We start from the raw sequence: 17,369 nt of genomic DNA, 5'->3' as shown, positions 1-17,369 counted from the left end.
CCCTCTTCCTCCTCCTCCTCATCCTCCCCCTGGTATAATCAATTTTCGTCACACAACACCGTATCGCTTTCCTTCACGGTAATCTTCCTGCCCCCGCGTAGACGTTACCCCGCTGATCCAGTTTGTTATCGCTTACAGACGGGGACTCGCGGGGCGAGTTTGCCTGCGGCAGCGGGCAGGAGGACGAGGAGGGCACACCGGACACGGGGATGGAGGACATGGACGAGGACCCGGAGGAGGAGGAGGAGGACGAGGACGTCGAGATGAAGGGGGCGGATCAAGAGTCGTCGAACACCGGTAGGGAGAACAGCGGTACAGTGGCGAGCAACGTAGCGTCGTCGGGATGCAAGAAACGACAATCGTCGTCGTCCTCGTCGTCGTCGGGCAGCGTGCAAACGCAGGGCTGTCAGGGCCAGAATCAGGGGAGCCAGAACGGAAACGGGGGCAGTGGCGGCGGCGGGACGGGCGGCAAACCACGAAGGGCCAGGACAGCGTTCACATACGAGCAGCTGGTCGCCCTGGAGAACAAGTTCAAGACCACCAGATACCTGTCCGTCTGCGAGCGTCTGAACCTGGCGCTCTCCCTCTCGCTGACCGAGACCCAGGTGAAGATCTGGTTCCAGAATCGGCGCACCAAGTGGAAGAAACAGAATCCCGGGCTGGACGTGAACAGCCCCACGGTGCCCACCACGCCGCCTCATCCCTCGCCTTACGCGCCCGCGTTCCTCTTTGCCGCCCACCCGCACCAGCACCCCCTGCCGCACACCCACGCGCATCCCCATCCGCACGCACACGTCCATCATCCGCCGCCCGTCCCGCCGCCGCCGCCTGGCTATTATCACCCGGCTGCGCCACCTTATCCCCCGACCGGGCCGACGTTCTTCGGTCATCACCTGTCCGCCAGCCCCGCGACGCCAACCGGCCCTCCGCCCACCTCCACGCCCTCCTCCGTCGGGCTGACGCTGTCGACGCACACGCACCCGCACACGCACCCGCACGCGTAGCGAACTCGACGTTCCTCCGCGCGGACGTCGTCTTCGCCTTCGTAGTCGTCGTGGGATGATTCGACAGGGAGAAGTGCGGGAAGACACGCATACGAGTGAGAGCAGTTCGTATGGGAGAGGCGATGGATTGTACGACGGGTGGTTACACGGGGTGTCCCGCCTGAAGGGTCGACGAAGGTATTTTCTCGCAAGAAGTAGGCTAGGCACAATGTGAGCGCGGGGTGATCCCTGAGTAACACAAGCTGTGTAGGATGACACTGCGCGGGAAGCTACTTGAGCAGAGCGGGGAGATCCTTGGGGAGAGCAGGGAGATCCTCTAGGAAAGCAGGGAGATCCTTGAGTAATCCAAGGTGTATAGAGTGACATGGTTCCACTTGAGTAGAACGGGGAGATCCTTGGGGAGAGCAAGGAGATCCTTGAGCAAAGCAGGAATATCTTTGAATAGTACAGGGTGTATAGAGTGACATGGTACGGAAAAGTACTTGAGTAGAACGGGGAGAGCAGGGAGATCCTTAAGTAGAGCAGGAATATCTTTGAGTAACCCAAGGTGTATAGAGTGACATGGTTTTATTTGAGTAGAATGGGGAGATCCTTGGGGAGAGCAAGGAGATCCTCGAGAAGAGCAGGGAGATCATTGAGCAGAGCAGGACCTTGAGTAATACGGGGTGTGTAGAGTGACATGACACGGGAAAGTACTTGAGTAGAACAGGGAGAACAGGGAGGTCCTTAAGTAGAGCAGGAATATCTTTGAGTAATCCAAGGTGTATAGAGTGACATGGTTCTACTTGAGTAGAACGGGGAAATCCTTGGGGAGCGCAGGGAGATCCTCGAGGAGAGCAGGGAGATCCTTGAGTAGAGCAGGAATATCTTTTAATAATCCAAGGTGTATAGAATGACATGGTTCTACTTGAGTAGAACGGGGAGATTCTTGGGGAGAGCCAGGAGATCCTCGAGAAGAGCAGAGAGATTCTAGAGAAAAGCAGGGAGATCTTTGAGTGATACGAGGTGTACAGGGTGACATGGCGCGGGAAAATATTTAAATAGACCAGGGAGATCCTTGGAGAGTGCAGAGAGATCCTTGAGGAGAGCAGGGAAATCCTTGGCGAGAGTCGGGAGATCCTTGGGGAAGAGTCTTGAATAACGCAGAGGATCTCTGAGTAACAGATAGAGATCCTTGGGGAGAACATGAACATCTTGAATAATACAGGGAGCTCCTTGAATAACGCAGGGTAATCTAGGGGACATGACGCAGAAAGATTTTTGAACAAAGTAGGGTGATCCTTGAGTAACGCAGGCTAATGTAGGGTAACAAAGTGCAGGGAGATGTCTGAGTAGCACTGGGAGATCCTTGAGTAGAGCAGGGAGTTGGTCAGAGAGATCTTTGAGTAGTGCAACCATGCTTTACATTCAAATACAATTCCTGGATTATATAGATTTTATTGAATGTCAGTGCTAGAAATGTGGAAGTATTGGGGTGTGAAATAAAGGAAACTACACCTCGTCTATTACAAGGAGTAGGACAAACTTTCCGTGAGTAGGAAGACATACCATGGAGATTGTCATTCTATGAAGGTAGAAATAATGCGAACACCTTTATAAAATACACTATATTATTTCACTAATACTGTATTTGAGCCATTGTCTGCCTTCAACACAGCTCTTATTATTCTAGGAATAAGTTGATACAAGTTTTTACTAATTCCCAGTGGAATGTTATTTCATTCTTCTACCGAAACGTCTTCCAGCTGCTAGATAAATGTTGGAGGAGTATATCTGCATCCCATCCTGTTCGTCGAAGCTCTCTACACTGATATTTGAATCAAGTAACTTTGCTGACCAGGGAAAATGGTGAAGTTTATTTCAATGCTCCTCGAATCAAGACTGAGTGCACTATCATCTTGAAAAATGGCAATGATGGAAAACAATATGAGCATACTATACACCTAATCATTTAGAATGCTCAGGTACTCCCTGACAGTAATACAACTATTCAAAGTAATAGTGGGGCTAGTTGAATATCAAGATATGGTCGCCAAAATTATCATAAAATCACCTCCGTGTTTAATAGTTGAAAATGACAAATGGTATTCCAACCTCTTATTCACAAAACAATCTAGTGTATTTCACAAGTGTTCGTATTATCTCCTGATGCTTCTTTTATACTTAACATTTCAGTTTATCTTTATTAGTTTTTGAAATGTTTATCTAAACATTTTACTTTAAAAATCGTTCTCACCCCTTGAGCATAGATATTAACCGATAGAAAAAAATACTGGTTTAATATTTTTTAGTGCTCCGTCTTTCATTGAGATTGGGAAATTGTTAATTACGCAACGTTTCTTATAAGCCAGATAATAGTTTGGTAACGTTTTAAGAAGAAGTCCAATCTTCCACGCAGCTTCTGTGTCGAATGTTAGTTTACAAAATTTTACATTGTGTTGCGTCACCCTATGCTCAGTGTGCCTAGCTTCAGAGACAACGATAAAAGGACAGTATTTAAATACTGACCATTTGTGTTAGGATAAAAGAATTTTAACATAACATGGACTTGTACATTCTAGGAAATTGGAAGATAATTGTTATTTAATTCACATTTGATGGGAAAGTTGCAATGAACATGCCTACACTTCCTAATACAACTCGTCCTAATTAAAGGAGTTCCCTCGTGTTTTATATTAAAAAACGGGCAATACATGGGGTTTCTTTTTAAAGAAAACTAAACAATATATACAACCGAAACTATTTCTGTTTATTATTTGAAAATACAACAATTAATATTCCGTTTAAAAAGAATAGCTGGTTTACCCTCCTTCGAGGTTATTGTTCTTTATCCGTCTGATATGGAATTCAATTTCATCGTCAATTTAAACAGTTTCATAGAAAACAGCTTGTAACACTTCAGGTGGGACACCCTGTATGCTTTTCAACGCTGTTATCGTGATTTTCTTAAATAGGCTGACGTACGAAACGGCCGAGCTGCTTGGAACGCGAAAAGGTTAGGTCATGTCTGGTCGCCATTGTTGATTGTTTGCGTGTTAGTGGTCTGACGAGGAACGTCTGCACAGCGTTCGACACTGATTTTCATGAAATTATGCATGTTTGCAGGTATTTATTTCTTTTTAGACACAGTGGTTTGAATTTAAAAAATGAAATTACCCTTCCAAGATTATTCTCTTTCTTTTTTGGAAATTATTGCACATGGAAAGTTCTGAAACTGGAACTTTGTCGACGACACACATTGACTTTAGCAATTATCACATTCAGGGTGAACTACTAATAGTTGGCACCCATAGAGTCTTGAAAACTATTAGGAGAGAACAATTTATCGAACAGAAATTGCAATTTATCGTGCAAAAATTCTTTGTTGTAAATAACACTGTATTCGCCTCAACTAACTCTATTGGATAGTAAATACAAAATTATAGCAACCTGTACAAAACAACAGTGATCTTCGCGCTTGAGAAAGAACATGTCACTACAGTGTGAATCTCTTGAAAACCAAACTGAAAAATAGACAGAATTGTCGTTATAAACATTTCTGAATCTTCCAAGAGATTCATACGATCCATTTTGTATCGTGCAACTCCCGTTCGATAAATTTTTATCCGCTCCCATAGTTCACAAAATGGCGAAGTTGCTAATTATAACCGTCATACCCTTACTCGCTCCAGTAGCAAAAATATTACGATAAAATCGATCGTAACTATCGACAATTATTTTTCAATCTAAACCGTGATCGATTATTACTATTATTATCACCAAGATAAATCCAAAGTTACAAAGTTTAGTTCTAGAACCAGTACGAAACGCTCCGCAGACGTCTCCGAGCGTGTGTAAATATTCCAACGGAAGTAGCCATCCTGGCGGCTCGATCGTGGGGCACGCGACGAAGAACACTCGCCACTGCCCCCCCCCCCCCCCCCCGAGGGAACCCGCGGAAGCGATCGACCCGGGATTTCCACGCCCCTAACCTCAAATTCGTCCGGTTCGTCGCGGAGAATCGATCCGTTTCGAAAGTTACAAAAGCGAAGAAGAAGCGTGTCGGGGGCCACGGGACTCTCTATCAGCGGGCGAACACTATCATCCGATGTACAAAAGAGTGTTCATTGATTGCTCGAGGCGCTCGAACGCGTTAGGCCGTTGATCGTCCCACGCACGTGGGTCGCCTCGATAGGGTAATCGGTTTACGCGGGTTGACGTGCAGAAAACGAGCGTATCTCTTCGAGGATATTGTCGGGGCATTTAAATTTTCAGAGAGAGAGAGAGAGAGAGAGAGAGAGAGAGAGAGAGAGAGAGAGAGAATGAAAGACACCTAGAGAGATATATATATGTGCGCGCGCGCGTGTGTGTGTGTATATATATATATATATATATATATATATATATATATATATATATATATATATATACACATATACATCGAGAGGGAGAGAAGAGAACAAGGGGGTGGAGATCAGTCGTCCAAGCGGAAAGATAAATACGCGGTGATACGTAAACGAAGAATAACAAGCGCTCGATTGCAACCCCGCGCGTAAAACACCCCCCGGGTCGGCGCGGATATAATTAAAAAATTAAACGAACGAGGTAACCGTTATAATACCGGCGGAGCACCGCGTTCCGCCCGTTATTCCCGCGTTTCAATCCAATGTCCGCGATGATGTTTGAACGAGCCGCAATGACGAGTAACGAAATGTGCATGGAATGAAAAAACAAACAAAAAAAGAGTGAGAGGGGATGGGGGAGGGAGGGGAGGGGGTGGTGGTGGTGAACGAACAGTTCGCGGTATAAAACCGGGCGTCGAAACCGTACTTCTCCCCGAGCGGACACCCCGGCTGGCAAACCTCGTCGTTTTTGCCGCCATTGTAAAATATTGCGTTGGTCGCTGCGAAAGAGGAATCGTTCTAAAAACCAAGTAGATTTTATCGGGAAAACGCTCGTAGCTGTTAAGGTGTGCGTGAAAATTAACGCGAGAGAGAGAGGGAGAGAAAACGAGAGAGAGAGAGTGAGAGAGAGAGAGATAGAGAGAAAACGAGAAAGACAGAGAGAAACGGAGAAAAAGAGACAGAGAGAAAATGAGAAAAAGAGAGAGAGAGAGAGGGGGAGAGAGAGAAAATTAGAGAGAGTGTGTACCTGTGTGTGCCTGGGTGTGTGTATGTGCGTGTGAGTTTGTGCACCACGAGAGTGGATGAGCGTGAAAGGATTTAGCCAGCAATTTTTTGTGCTGAACGCAAAACTGAACCACGTCGGAACGCAGTGGAACGTTCCTGTGTAAAATAAATACCGTACGTTACACTCGTAAGCTTTTGCCAGTAAATACACGCCGATAATCCCGTAGCATACTGCGCGACGAGAGGAAAGATCGATTTTTGATTACTCGCCGGAGAACGTGGCCGTGGTTCGTTCCAGTTCCAGGACTGGAACGCCTTTCGATCGGTTCGCTCTCGTCGCCAGCTTTGCCTTCTTAACACGTTGGCTGCCATCTTGATTCGGGAACTTTACACCCCGCCCCCCCTTTTCGGGTCTATTCTCACCTGGTTTTGTCGAATATTTCCAAAGAGAATCGTAATTTTGATCTTCGGTTGCGAGATTGCGACAGATTTATTTTAAGTTTTATTAGTGTTATATTTTTGAAACGATAAAGAGTATACATTGCTAGCAACATGTTTCTTACCCATTGTTGCAAAAGGGCAATATACTTTTGGCAATTTGAATTTATTTCCTAGTCTATCAGTATCGAAATATGATTTCCCTCGTTATAAGTACCGTGCATGACTTACGAAATTTTATTTAAAAGGAAGACGAATCTAAGTGACTGAAAATATTAGAAACGAAGAAAAGAAACATACCTAGATACGCAGGTATAGTTCTGTTTTCTCTTTGTTTTAGTAATTTCTTGTGGGCCGTGCACAGTACTTATAACGAGAGAAATTACTTTTTTTCAATTTTATTTGCAATTAGATAAAACTATGCATTTAAGTGTGTAATACCCTATGAGATTAATATTGACAACGATAATTGGAACATTAGTATCGTGTACGCAGGACATGGCAGTCAATTTGTTAAGATGTCTCACGATCCGAACCAACAAATCATTTTCTTAAATTATTGTCCCGATATCCTAAGTCGTCAAATTTTTTTTCGCTTTTCTTTTTTTTCTCAACAATTGAGTGGGCATGACTCGAGAATAAATTGCTCGTTCAGTATAAATCCAATAAAGGAAAAACATTAGGTGTCGGTTTAAATATAAATATATTTCAAACGTTTCGAAGCACTAATGATTTCCTTCTTCTATCGAATCGGTATTTTCAAAGTAGGGGGTGCCTTAGAATCCAAAGGGGGCGTGAAAATTAATTTATTTGAAACAGTACACCGATCATAGACGTTTACCAACAGTAGGAGTACATTTTGAATTATTTTACATACGGTAAACTAATCTCAATTTTACGAGGAAATCTGTCACAAGAATATTGCTCAACTGCTATTACCAAAGTGTATCTTTCATCGCGCATAAAAGAAATTTTAATCACAACGTGTACATTGATTTCAATTTTTCCGTGACAAAACAACTAACAGATTTAAGGCACATAAAACAAACCTGTAATAACAAATAAAATTGCTTTCCGTTCCGATCCAAGGAGCACAAATTCCATAGATTAAAGCAAATTTCAAAATTTCAAAACGGTCGAGCCTTAATATTTTTTAGTACAGTGTATTCAGACGGTAAAAAAAAAATTTACACGCCCTCGAATTGGAAATTCCCCCTCGAAACATATAAAATTCAATATACCAAATTTAACACCCCCTAGAAAGGGTTGGTTGAACCACACTCGGCTTTCGCGCAGACCGTTCTCTTCGAATCTTATTACCCCGGTCAGAGGCGCCCTCGTTTGAAAAAATCGTCCCTCGGTTTCGAGGTCCGAGGCTACCGTATCGCTCAAGCTACCCCCACCACTCCCCTCCCCAAGTGTCCAGGGATTCGGTTCGCGAAATTAGAATCCTAATTGTCTCCGGAGTTTCGTTTCGTTCGCTTTTTCTTTATCAAGCGGGTCTAGGGTCAGGGGCGACCGTTTTCCCGTCCACGCGCGAAAACCGCGAAAATATCAGCTAAGCAGCCGACATTTTCGTGGAACTGTACGAGCGAGAGTGGGGGAGGACCTCGCTAAGCGTCCCGAGCCATTAGACGGCCGGATGCCGACGGAATATTCCTCGCTTTGAGCGGCTGCACGCGCGACTCACAGCGCACAGTGCGGCCTTGTCGACGCCCCAAAGCCAGACCGCGTTCAATTGACAGAAAATCGCTCGCGCCTTGCTTTGATGCCGAAATTAGAAACTCGTGGAATCGGGGACAATAGAAAAGCCGCGAAATCTCGCTCTCGCGGATGAAATTCCGAGTCGAGATTAGGTTATCCCGAACGTTTCTTTTGTAATCGTCGTTTCATCGGGTAACGTTTAATCCCCTTGTAGCCCCGTGTGACTCCGACTTTAAGTAACCGTTCACGTATTTGGAGGAAAGTGACCAAAGTTCTTTTTCCTTTTTTTTTTGTATAACTTTCTTTACGGTGACGGTAAAATTTATTCTTCGACGATAGATGATTCCTCGATTTATTATTATTTGTTTAAAGTATTCTTGAGCGAACGAAAAAATGGCAACAATGAAGGTTTAAAACCAACGAAGGTTTAAAAATAGTGCTAAAATTGGTTTAAAGTGGTTCTTTTCGTGTAAGTTTTTTAATGTTGATGTTAAAATTCATTTTTCGACGGTAAAAGATTTCGCGATTTATTATTATTTGTTTAAGGTATTTTCGAATTAACGAAAAAGTGGCAAAGATGAGGATTTAAAACACGTGCATCAAAGTTAAACAGCTTATTTCTCGGATATCAACACTGCCTAATAGGAATGGTTTTCATGGAGGAAATAAAAACTGACCTTGGTTGTGTTACAAAATGATTTATTTACGAAAATGGAAATTAACGCATCAATCGTTAATGTTAAGTAACAAATGAATGATCGTGATTCTATTGTTCACGTCTCTGGTCACTTTTCCCTTTAATACTTTTCTCTGCAGGAACATTTCCTTGGAACAAGAGTGGAGCGGTTTTTGGCTTCAACGCGAAAGAAGAGCATCTCTTTGGTGAGAAATTGGTCTGTGTAATTTTTGGTAGATCGATATACAGTATAGTATGCGGAGTGTTTCTAGGATAGTTGGACTTGAATCTGAGAACGTACTTTTGGTAAACATATTGGTCCATCTTTTCACATTGGTCCTGTTTTCGAAGTGTGATAGATTTAATACCTTACAAGTGATTCCACAAAGTGTTTTAAATGACCGCCATGTTGGTCATTCTTAAACATTTTCCATTTGCTTAAAATATACCTGTTAATCTCAATTACTAGAAATGAATCAAGTATGCTTATTTATTATAGATATATTTTTCACTTTAAATACTGCGACATAGAAATGCTAAAATTAGCGATGAACATTAGTAATTACTTTCACAATCACGCGTCACATCGTTTCAAAATTCATAGATATCTATCATAACTCAATATCAGGTTTTTCATTTATTTAAAACGGAAAAATACTCCTCTGAAGAGGTTAAAGTCACACAATTGGAAGAGACCATTTGTTTACCGTGACCTAACTTCACAATTTCTAACCGGACTTCAAACATATTCCTCTACACTAATGTGTAAATACAAAGTGTCCTGCAATCTGTGGGACCCAGTTCAAGAATAGAATGTACACCCAAAAGTAATGAAAGAAAGTCGTATAAACGTGTCGTATACGTCTTCGTTTATGAGGTATAAGAAAGTTGGTAAACAAAGCGGACTCTCTTTCCACAAACCGTAGTCGACCGCTAATTTCGCAGCAAGAAATCGGTCTGTTTACGAATCATACTCGGTGTCTTTCATACGACCAGGAGCCATTCAGTGGATAACCACGCCGGTGACAAGACGTCTACAAGCTTACTTGCTAATACAAGGTGATCATTTTGAACGTCTTCTGTAAAGGTAATCGAATAACACAAAATACGTTGTATCTCGTAAACGGGGACAAATAGGGGACATGTGTTTATATAAACTTTTCCATTGTACCGAAAACGGTATACGAGTCCACAAATTACAGGCTACACTGTATATCGATTTAATTTTGATACACCACCGAAATGAAAAGTTTCTATGTACAGATTCATTGAAACCTTTTTGTTAGCTTCGGGATGGATAGTTTTAAACGTAAATATTGTGACACTATTTCGAAAACTCTCTGCCCAGTTGCTGACGGATGACTTTTCGAGATTGGATGTCTAAAATATCTTTCCACGTGTTCGATAAGAGATCCTATCGCACTGTTCGTCGTCCGTCATCATCAACGATCGTCCATCAATGTTGATGAGCAGAACATTTTGAACATTCCACGATGGTGTGAACTTGTCAATGTCCAGCCATAGACAGGTTACCTGCAGTTCTCGGTTGCTTGGCTCTCCATGGACGAGTTATGCGCCGATTCGACATCGTGAAATATTTTTATCGCTTCTGGGCGATTCTTCGCAAATTCTGCGCCGCTTCATTTTTCTTCCTCCCTTGTCGCTGCTCCGTGCCATTACTGTTTCTTCTGTGAAGTCCGAAATGTAAGTCTCTCGATATTCTTTTTAGACAAAGAAAATGAAAGAACTGTCCCTCAATTTCGTACATCACCGTGGACAATAATACACATCGATTATCAAAAATAAATAATATCGTTTCATCGTATTCTGTGGATGCACGAACTGACCCGATATAACGTATAATATAGGTAGGTATTAACATAGTCAGTTTTTTATGAAAACAATCCAATTTTACAAATGAGCAATTAATTTTATGTTTGCCATATATCTTGGTTTTTGCCCGATTTTTTAATTGATAAAATAATACAGCTCCGATGATTCTCGATTATACATTTCCATTGCGTTTTCACCATTACATATACGTGATTACCAATTCAATTTTACATTTCATTCTATTACCGTGACCATTTCTCCGATCCTTTGTTACATTCTTTGTTTAAAATAATTTTCCGGAGACAGTTACAGAAAACTGAAGCTTTGAAAACGTTTTCTATAAGTACGGGGTGTTCCTTGAATTGACACTTAAAACAATGAAAAAGGTTCGTGTAAATATACTTTCTGTCTGTCTTTGTTTATGCGATACACGAAACGTTTTTCTTACTTGTGGAGACACTTAAAATCTAAAACAAGGAAACATAAAACATACATGTTTATACGAACCTTCTGTACTATTTTTAAATAGACAACACATGAAATGTTTCTCACGAATTACAACAGTATACTTAAAAAATTGAGGAATTTTCTGGAAATAGGTCTGTAGAGCCTTTTTCAGTAAATCATCTTTAATTAATTACTATACACATAAGATACACATTCTTCCCAAGAATCTTTCCCCCAAATTTTCTTTTAATATTTCACGAATTAAGATTAAGTCAGTATTTATCGCTAAATCCTGTATAGTCGAACTGGAAGCAAACATACGATTATTATTACATTTTCAACGGATTCGCAATCGTCAATTTAATTTTCCAAATACTATTATTGCGAGTAATAAATTCGTATCGTAAAGTAATTCATAGAACAAAAACATCCAAAGCGATTTACCCGATTCATAATTTCTTTTTATAGACTCTGTTTCCAGAAAGCTCCTCGGTTATAAAAATTAAATACAAACAACATTTTTATTCACAAAACGGGTCAATCGTGCAAACCGGAATCGGTGAAAAATTACAGTTCCTGAAAATTAGCCTCGCAGACGTGAGAGATCGGTCTTATCGTCCGTTCAACCGTAGACAATGAAAAAAACGTGTGTCCCCGGTTTTAAGGATACCTCTACCACCCCTACCCCGGAATTTAGGCCTCTTCCTTTATCTCGACCCTTCGAAACGACGTTATCAAGGCAGGAGTCAGGAGGAAGTTAGATCGACGCGAACGGTAATGCGAAAGGAGAGACGAAAAGAAAGATCCAGATGGGGTTGGGGGGAGGGTGGTCGGGGGTGGGGGTGGGGAAGATGATCCGAGTGGAAGCGGAGGAGGTGGCTGTCGCTCGGCCGCCGGACGATTCTCTCGAATTAATTCTTAGGGGTGGATTTGGAAGGGGCCCGCCACCGCTGCCGCCTGTAAGGGGTGTGAGTGGAGCGAGTGGACCGTGAAATAACCAACCCCCGCGCGACACTCGCACACCCCACGCTGGGAACCTCCGACAGTGGCGTAACTTCGCCGCGGACGCCTCTGCGCGAGCCAAGACTCTTTTCGAGGACGCTTAACTCCGCTGGCGAGAACACGAGTAGCCGGCGACCGGGTGAGAGGAGGTTAAGAGGGAGGGGGCAGAGAGGGACGGGGAGAGCGCTAATTAACGATCTGTCTCGGGACTCTTAGTACTCCGGACCCGTATTTTCTGGCCGTGGCTCATTAGCGTCGCGAATTAACGATGACGTCATCCGAACCCCCGAGTTAAAAAGGGGGTCAGAAAAATCGGTGACTTTTGAATTTGAGGGAATCTCGGTGGTCATTTGGACGATGGTCACCTGGTTGGGTCTATGTGTCGCTGGAATTAATCGCAAAGTCGATTTACATGGGAAGAAAGACACGCAAGATTTGGAGGATCGGTTGGCGATGGATGAAGAAGACTAGTGTAGGCCAGGTTGCGGAGTAAATGCACCAGGTTGGTTAGATTGATCGCCTAATCGGTTGATGGTAACTCGTATCTAGATCGAAGCTAGAAAGTATCAATGACACTCAAGGACATAAAGTGACGGCTTCTTCTTGGTATGGTTTACTTAATGGAATGTAACAGTGCATAATTTTCATATTACCTTTATTGCAGTCTGGAATATAATAAAAATGTCCGTCTGATCGTCACAAAGGATATCTTATATAGAATATAGACATAACAAGACTTTAACAGGCTTGAAAGAATATTGTAAAAGATATACATATCGTTTAGCCAATTGTGCAGAGATGGCGCAATTATGCTTGTATCTTACAATACAAGAGATATCGATTCCAACTGCAGTGATGATTAACAGTTATCCAAACACTGATCGTATAAGCTTGTAGGTATACCAATATTAACCACTGGATCCCTACCTAACCCCAGATACAAAGATAGAAGACTCGCAGTCTTTTCTATTACATTCTTAATCCTTGATCACCTACAAATCCTTATGTAATTAGACGATCGATGAACAGTGACATTAACTAGCATCAAAATCCAAGCCAGGTAACCCCCAATCCTCATGGAAAGCTAAGAAAGCCTTTTTCTCAATATTAGCCCACGTCCTAGGGGTCCTGTTATCTTCAACTGCGCTTCACAATCATTAGCGTTGTTAGACTAAACATTGTTCTCATCCAACGGTCCTGACCAACCCTGAGAAGGAAATTGATAACTTATTAATAGAACTCTTTTTCTCCGCATCCAACTGAATCCACAAAATCATCCTATCCTTGACAACCAAAGGCCTCGGTGCCGGGATGTTTCACGCCCCTTCGCGGCGCCAGTTAGCGTCGCGTCGCCTGATGTCCGAGTCAAAGGTAAAGAAGCCGAGAAAGACATCTTCGACATTGTAATGAAAGACCAGTCGTCCCGGTGCATCCGTCAACTCGTTCAAAGCACCATCGGCCAAGTCTAAAGCGTGTTTCTCGCCCATTGCGCTTAAGTCCCGTCGACCACCTCATTATCAGCCACAAGAAGTCCGCGAGGAGCACGCCGTGCCAGCTAGAGTTACCAATTACCCATGGTCAACCGCGTATTCCCTTTGTCCCGGTCTGCCTTGCGGTGCAGCGAGCTCGGTGCAACCGCTTGAACAACGCGGCGGTCCTCGGATTCGTGTACGGGATTACCAGTTTGAGGTCGTCGAGTCGCACGCACTGAAAGCAGCAAGGCACGCCACTGCAGTCAGGCTGTTCCACTTAAGCGTGTAATAGCTCAATAGCTGTCGGTCCCGTGTCTGCGGAACACGGAGCAGGATGAGGATGGGGGGGAGGGAGGTCACCACTGTGTTTTGCGCATACACGCGGCCTTATTTATAGCCACGCGCGCACGACCAAAATACTTACCTCGAAAAAGATGTCCCGCGTCCTCTGCCTCCCCCCCTACACCCCTCCGTGTTCTGCGATATTTCATATTCCGTTCGCCGGTTAATTAGTCAGACTTTAATAGGAGCCCGATGCTGCTCGGTTCAACGCGGACAAGGACAGAGGGCGATGGTTGAGAGGTCTGTTTTTAATCTGTTAATCGGGTAATTGATTCGGGGGGTAAAGACACGGATGTTTTTACGATTAGATATTGTTCGAAGCGATCCGATTCCATTTTGGGGGGAATTTGGGCGGAAGGATAATGTCGGTGAGGTGCCCAAGCATTTGATCGATGGTTTAATTCTTGGGCGTATATGATTTTGTTACGGGGAAGGTTAATATTTTCTTTTGTATTTTCTTACGAAGGTTTTTGAGGTTAGGTTTAGGATTCTAGTGAGTTTTACTCGTCCTCGATGCGATTTTTGGAAGATTTGGACGAAAAGGTAACATCGATGAGGCATCGAATCATTTGGTCGATGGTTTGACCATCTTTTTTTTTACGAACGTTTGTGAGGTTAGGTTTGAAAACATTTCGGTTGTTTCTTTGCACATTTTATTCTTCATATTTTTACTTTACATGTGTAATTAATTTCATAAATAGTCCTTAAGTTATGGTTGTACAATGCTTATATCTTAATTTATTTTCTACTTCGTACACGCATCATTGTTATTATCTATTATTATAATACCACAAATATAACGCGGTAAAGACAATAAATAAATATGAAATGAACCGCTTGAGAAATGAAACAGTGCCCGTGTCTGCTGGCTCGTAGAGATGGAAGGTAGTGTGGTGGGGGTATCCGAGCGGTAGGAATATCGAAGTGGTGGGGAGAGTTCCGCTGACCTTAAACGGTCAATTGAATTCGTCGCAACCTGGGTAGTCCCGTGTCTTCGAACACGCGCGTAAAGGTGTAGAGTGAGGATACCCAAGTGGTGGGGGAAGCTCCTAGTTGGTCTCGAACGATCAATTAATCTCGTCGCAACTTCAGAGAGTCCGTGTCTTTGAACTCACGCGTAGAGGTGTAGAGTGAGGGCATCCAAGCTGTGGGAGGAGCTCTTGGACGACCTTGCACAGCAAATTAACCTCGTTAAATGTAAGTAATAACTAACCACAGCGTTGATCCGAACACAGAACACCGATTTTCTACGTAGAAAAAAATAATTGAAAAATTCACCGTCGAAATTAGGTACACTTTACCGAAGTCCTTTGAAACAATCGAACGATGTTTTTTCAGCTCAAGGGGAGAGATGGAGGGGGAAGGGGTTGCTTGTAGCCTTCGCAGGGACAAAGTCGGTTCTTACGGCGGCGTGCTCGATTCCAAGCGGCCTCCAGCCAGTGCTCGTAGTTAAATCGGATAGCGGGACCGTAGACAGAACAAAAGCCTCCACGAATCGATCGATCGGCTACGAGCCGTTATCTTTCGCGTCCGCGCTTCTCTCTTTCCTTGTTCAGCCCGATCCCGCTTGTTTCTCATCGCGACGCGGACGCGTCTCGGTTGTCCCGCGTCTCTGACGAGATCATGGAGGATTACTGGATGGGGTTGTAAGGGGCCGGGATGGGGAGGTGGAGGGTTCCTCCTTTCTTCCAGGGCTCTTCCAGACTTCGGTTTGTCTCGATACGGCACAAATTGCCGGGACCCGTTTAATTGTCGGCGATATTTGGCGCGGAGCGTTGATGGCAATCTGGACTTCGGGCGCAAACGTTGGACCGAGCAATTACCACGGAACGCCGATTATCTGGATAGTTGGACGGACAACTTGGTACTGTTTAAGCGGCGGGGCCATAACTGCCCGATTATTCGCGCGAAAGTGCCTTCGTACCTTAACTCGGGCACCGAAGGGTATTTATTTTATTATTATCGTTGTTATTGTTATTATTATTATACTTTATTATTATTATTATACTTTATTATTATTATTATTATCCTTTATTATTATTATTATCCTTTATTATTATTATTATCCTTTATTATTATTATTATCCTTTATTATTATTATTGTCCTTTAATATTTTTATTATCTTTTATTATTATTATTATCTTTTATTATTATTATTATCCTTTATTATTATTATTGTCCTGTATTATTATTATTATCCTTTATTGAAGTCGATGATGACTTAACTCGTGTACTAAAGGGAATTTATTTTTGTTGTTCTTCTTCTTATTATTATTATCATTATTATCTATTATTTAACTCGATTATAACCCATTTTGTATATAGATTTATTACAAAATTGTTGTTAGGAAGTAGGAAGTAGTCAAGTATACTTTAACTATAGCTCGTTTTGGGTTGCAATGTGTATTGTTATTACTCCATTTTGTGTGTCTGTACCTTAACTCACGTACCGAAGGGAATTTAATCTTGTTCTTATTATTATTATTATCATTATTATCCTTTATTTGACGCGACCCATTTTGTATAGAGGTTTATTATAAAATTATTGTTAGGAGGCAGGAAACAGTCAAGTATACTTTAACTGTAACTCGTTTTGGGTTGCAATGTGTATTGTTATTACTTATTATTATTATTCTTTATTCGACGGGTTGACGATCCATTTTGTATATTACAACATTGTTGTTAAGAGGTAGGAAGTATGTACAGATATATTACAAGTGTATTGGTTTATTACAAATTTGTTGTTAAGAGGTAGAAAATAATTAAGTATACATTAACTCTAGCTCCCTTTAAGTTGCAATGTATGTTTATTGCTCCAATTTTAAATCCCCTACTTGATGTTTGAAGGCGTGTATCGATAAATCGAAGAGGTTCTATCTGATATCTTAGTCGTGTTATTTTACTCCTCGAAACGAGAATTATTTCCTTAGGTATCTGTATCGAATACAATACAAGATGTCTTATCTAAAATTACAGTAAACAAACTTTATATTAATTAAGAAGCAATGATTTCTTAGCAAAATTCGAATTAAAATACCTCCTAAATTAAAGATTTTTCAACATTCGCGATTAATACTTTTTTTTTAGGAAAAATCGGGCTGCATCGACTGCTGTATTAAAAAACATATGATTTTGTTCGAAACACGAAGTTGATTTTTCGAGGTTCTATATGTTTTTACATATACAAAAGTTAATAACATTGAAACATTCCTTCACTCGAAATCGTTCAACCTGTATATAAATCATTTTGCGCTACGGATAATAATGGTGGTGTAAATCAAAATGGTAATATTAAATGAAATAACTTGTGCATAAATTTTCTGGAAAGTTTGAAATCGAAAC

The 17,369-nt window shown here is 42.2% G+C and overlaps 1 protein-coding gene across 2 annotated transcripts in view; it reads left to right on the top strand.

Moving 5' to 3' along the window:
* Window positions 1–17,369, top strand: part of LOC143150387 (uncharacterized) — a 40,634-nt gene that overhangs the window by 12,191 nt on the left and 11,074 nt on the right. The window contains exons 2-3 of one of the 2 annotated variants that reach the window (XM_076318625.1): window positions 139–1,181; window positions 3,566–5,285. In XM_076318625.1, coding sequence (XP_076174740.1) covers window positions 139–1,004 — 866 coding nt within the window. In that variant the 3' untranslated portion in view covers window positions 1,005–1,181; window positions 3,566–5,285. Of the gene's footprint in view, window positions 1–138; window positions 1,182–3,565; window positions 5,286–17,369 lie in introns of those variants that run through there. The other variant, XM_076318624.1, reaches the window with a different exon arrangement.

The sequence above is a fragment of the Ptiloglossa arizonensis genome, chromosome 8 (assembly GCF_051014685.1).
Source record: "Ptiloglossa arizonensis isolate GNS036 chromosome 8, iyPtiAriz1_principal, whole genome shotgun sequence".
NCBI lineage: Eukaryota > Metazoa > Arthropoda > Insecta > Hymenoptera > Colletidae > Ptiloglossa > Ptiloglossa arizonensis.
The sequence above is the reverse complement of the archived record's forward strand: the minus strand, read 5'-3'. Positions and strand labels throughout refer to the sequence as shown.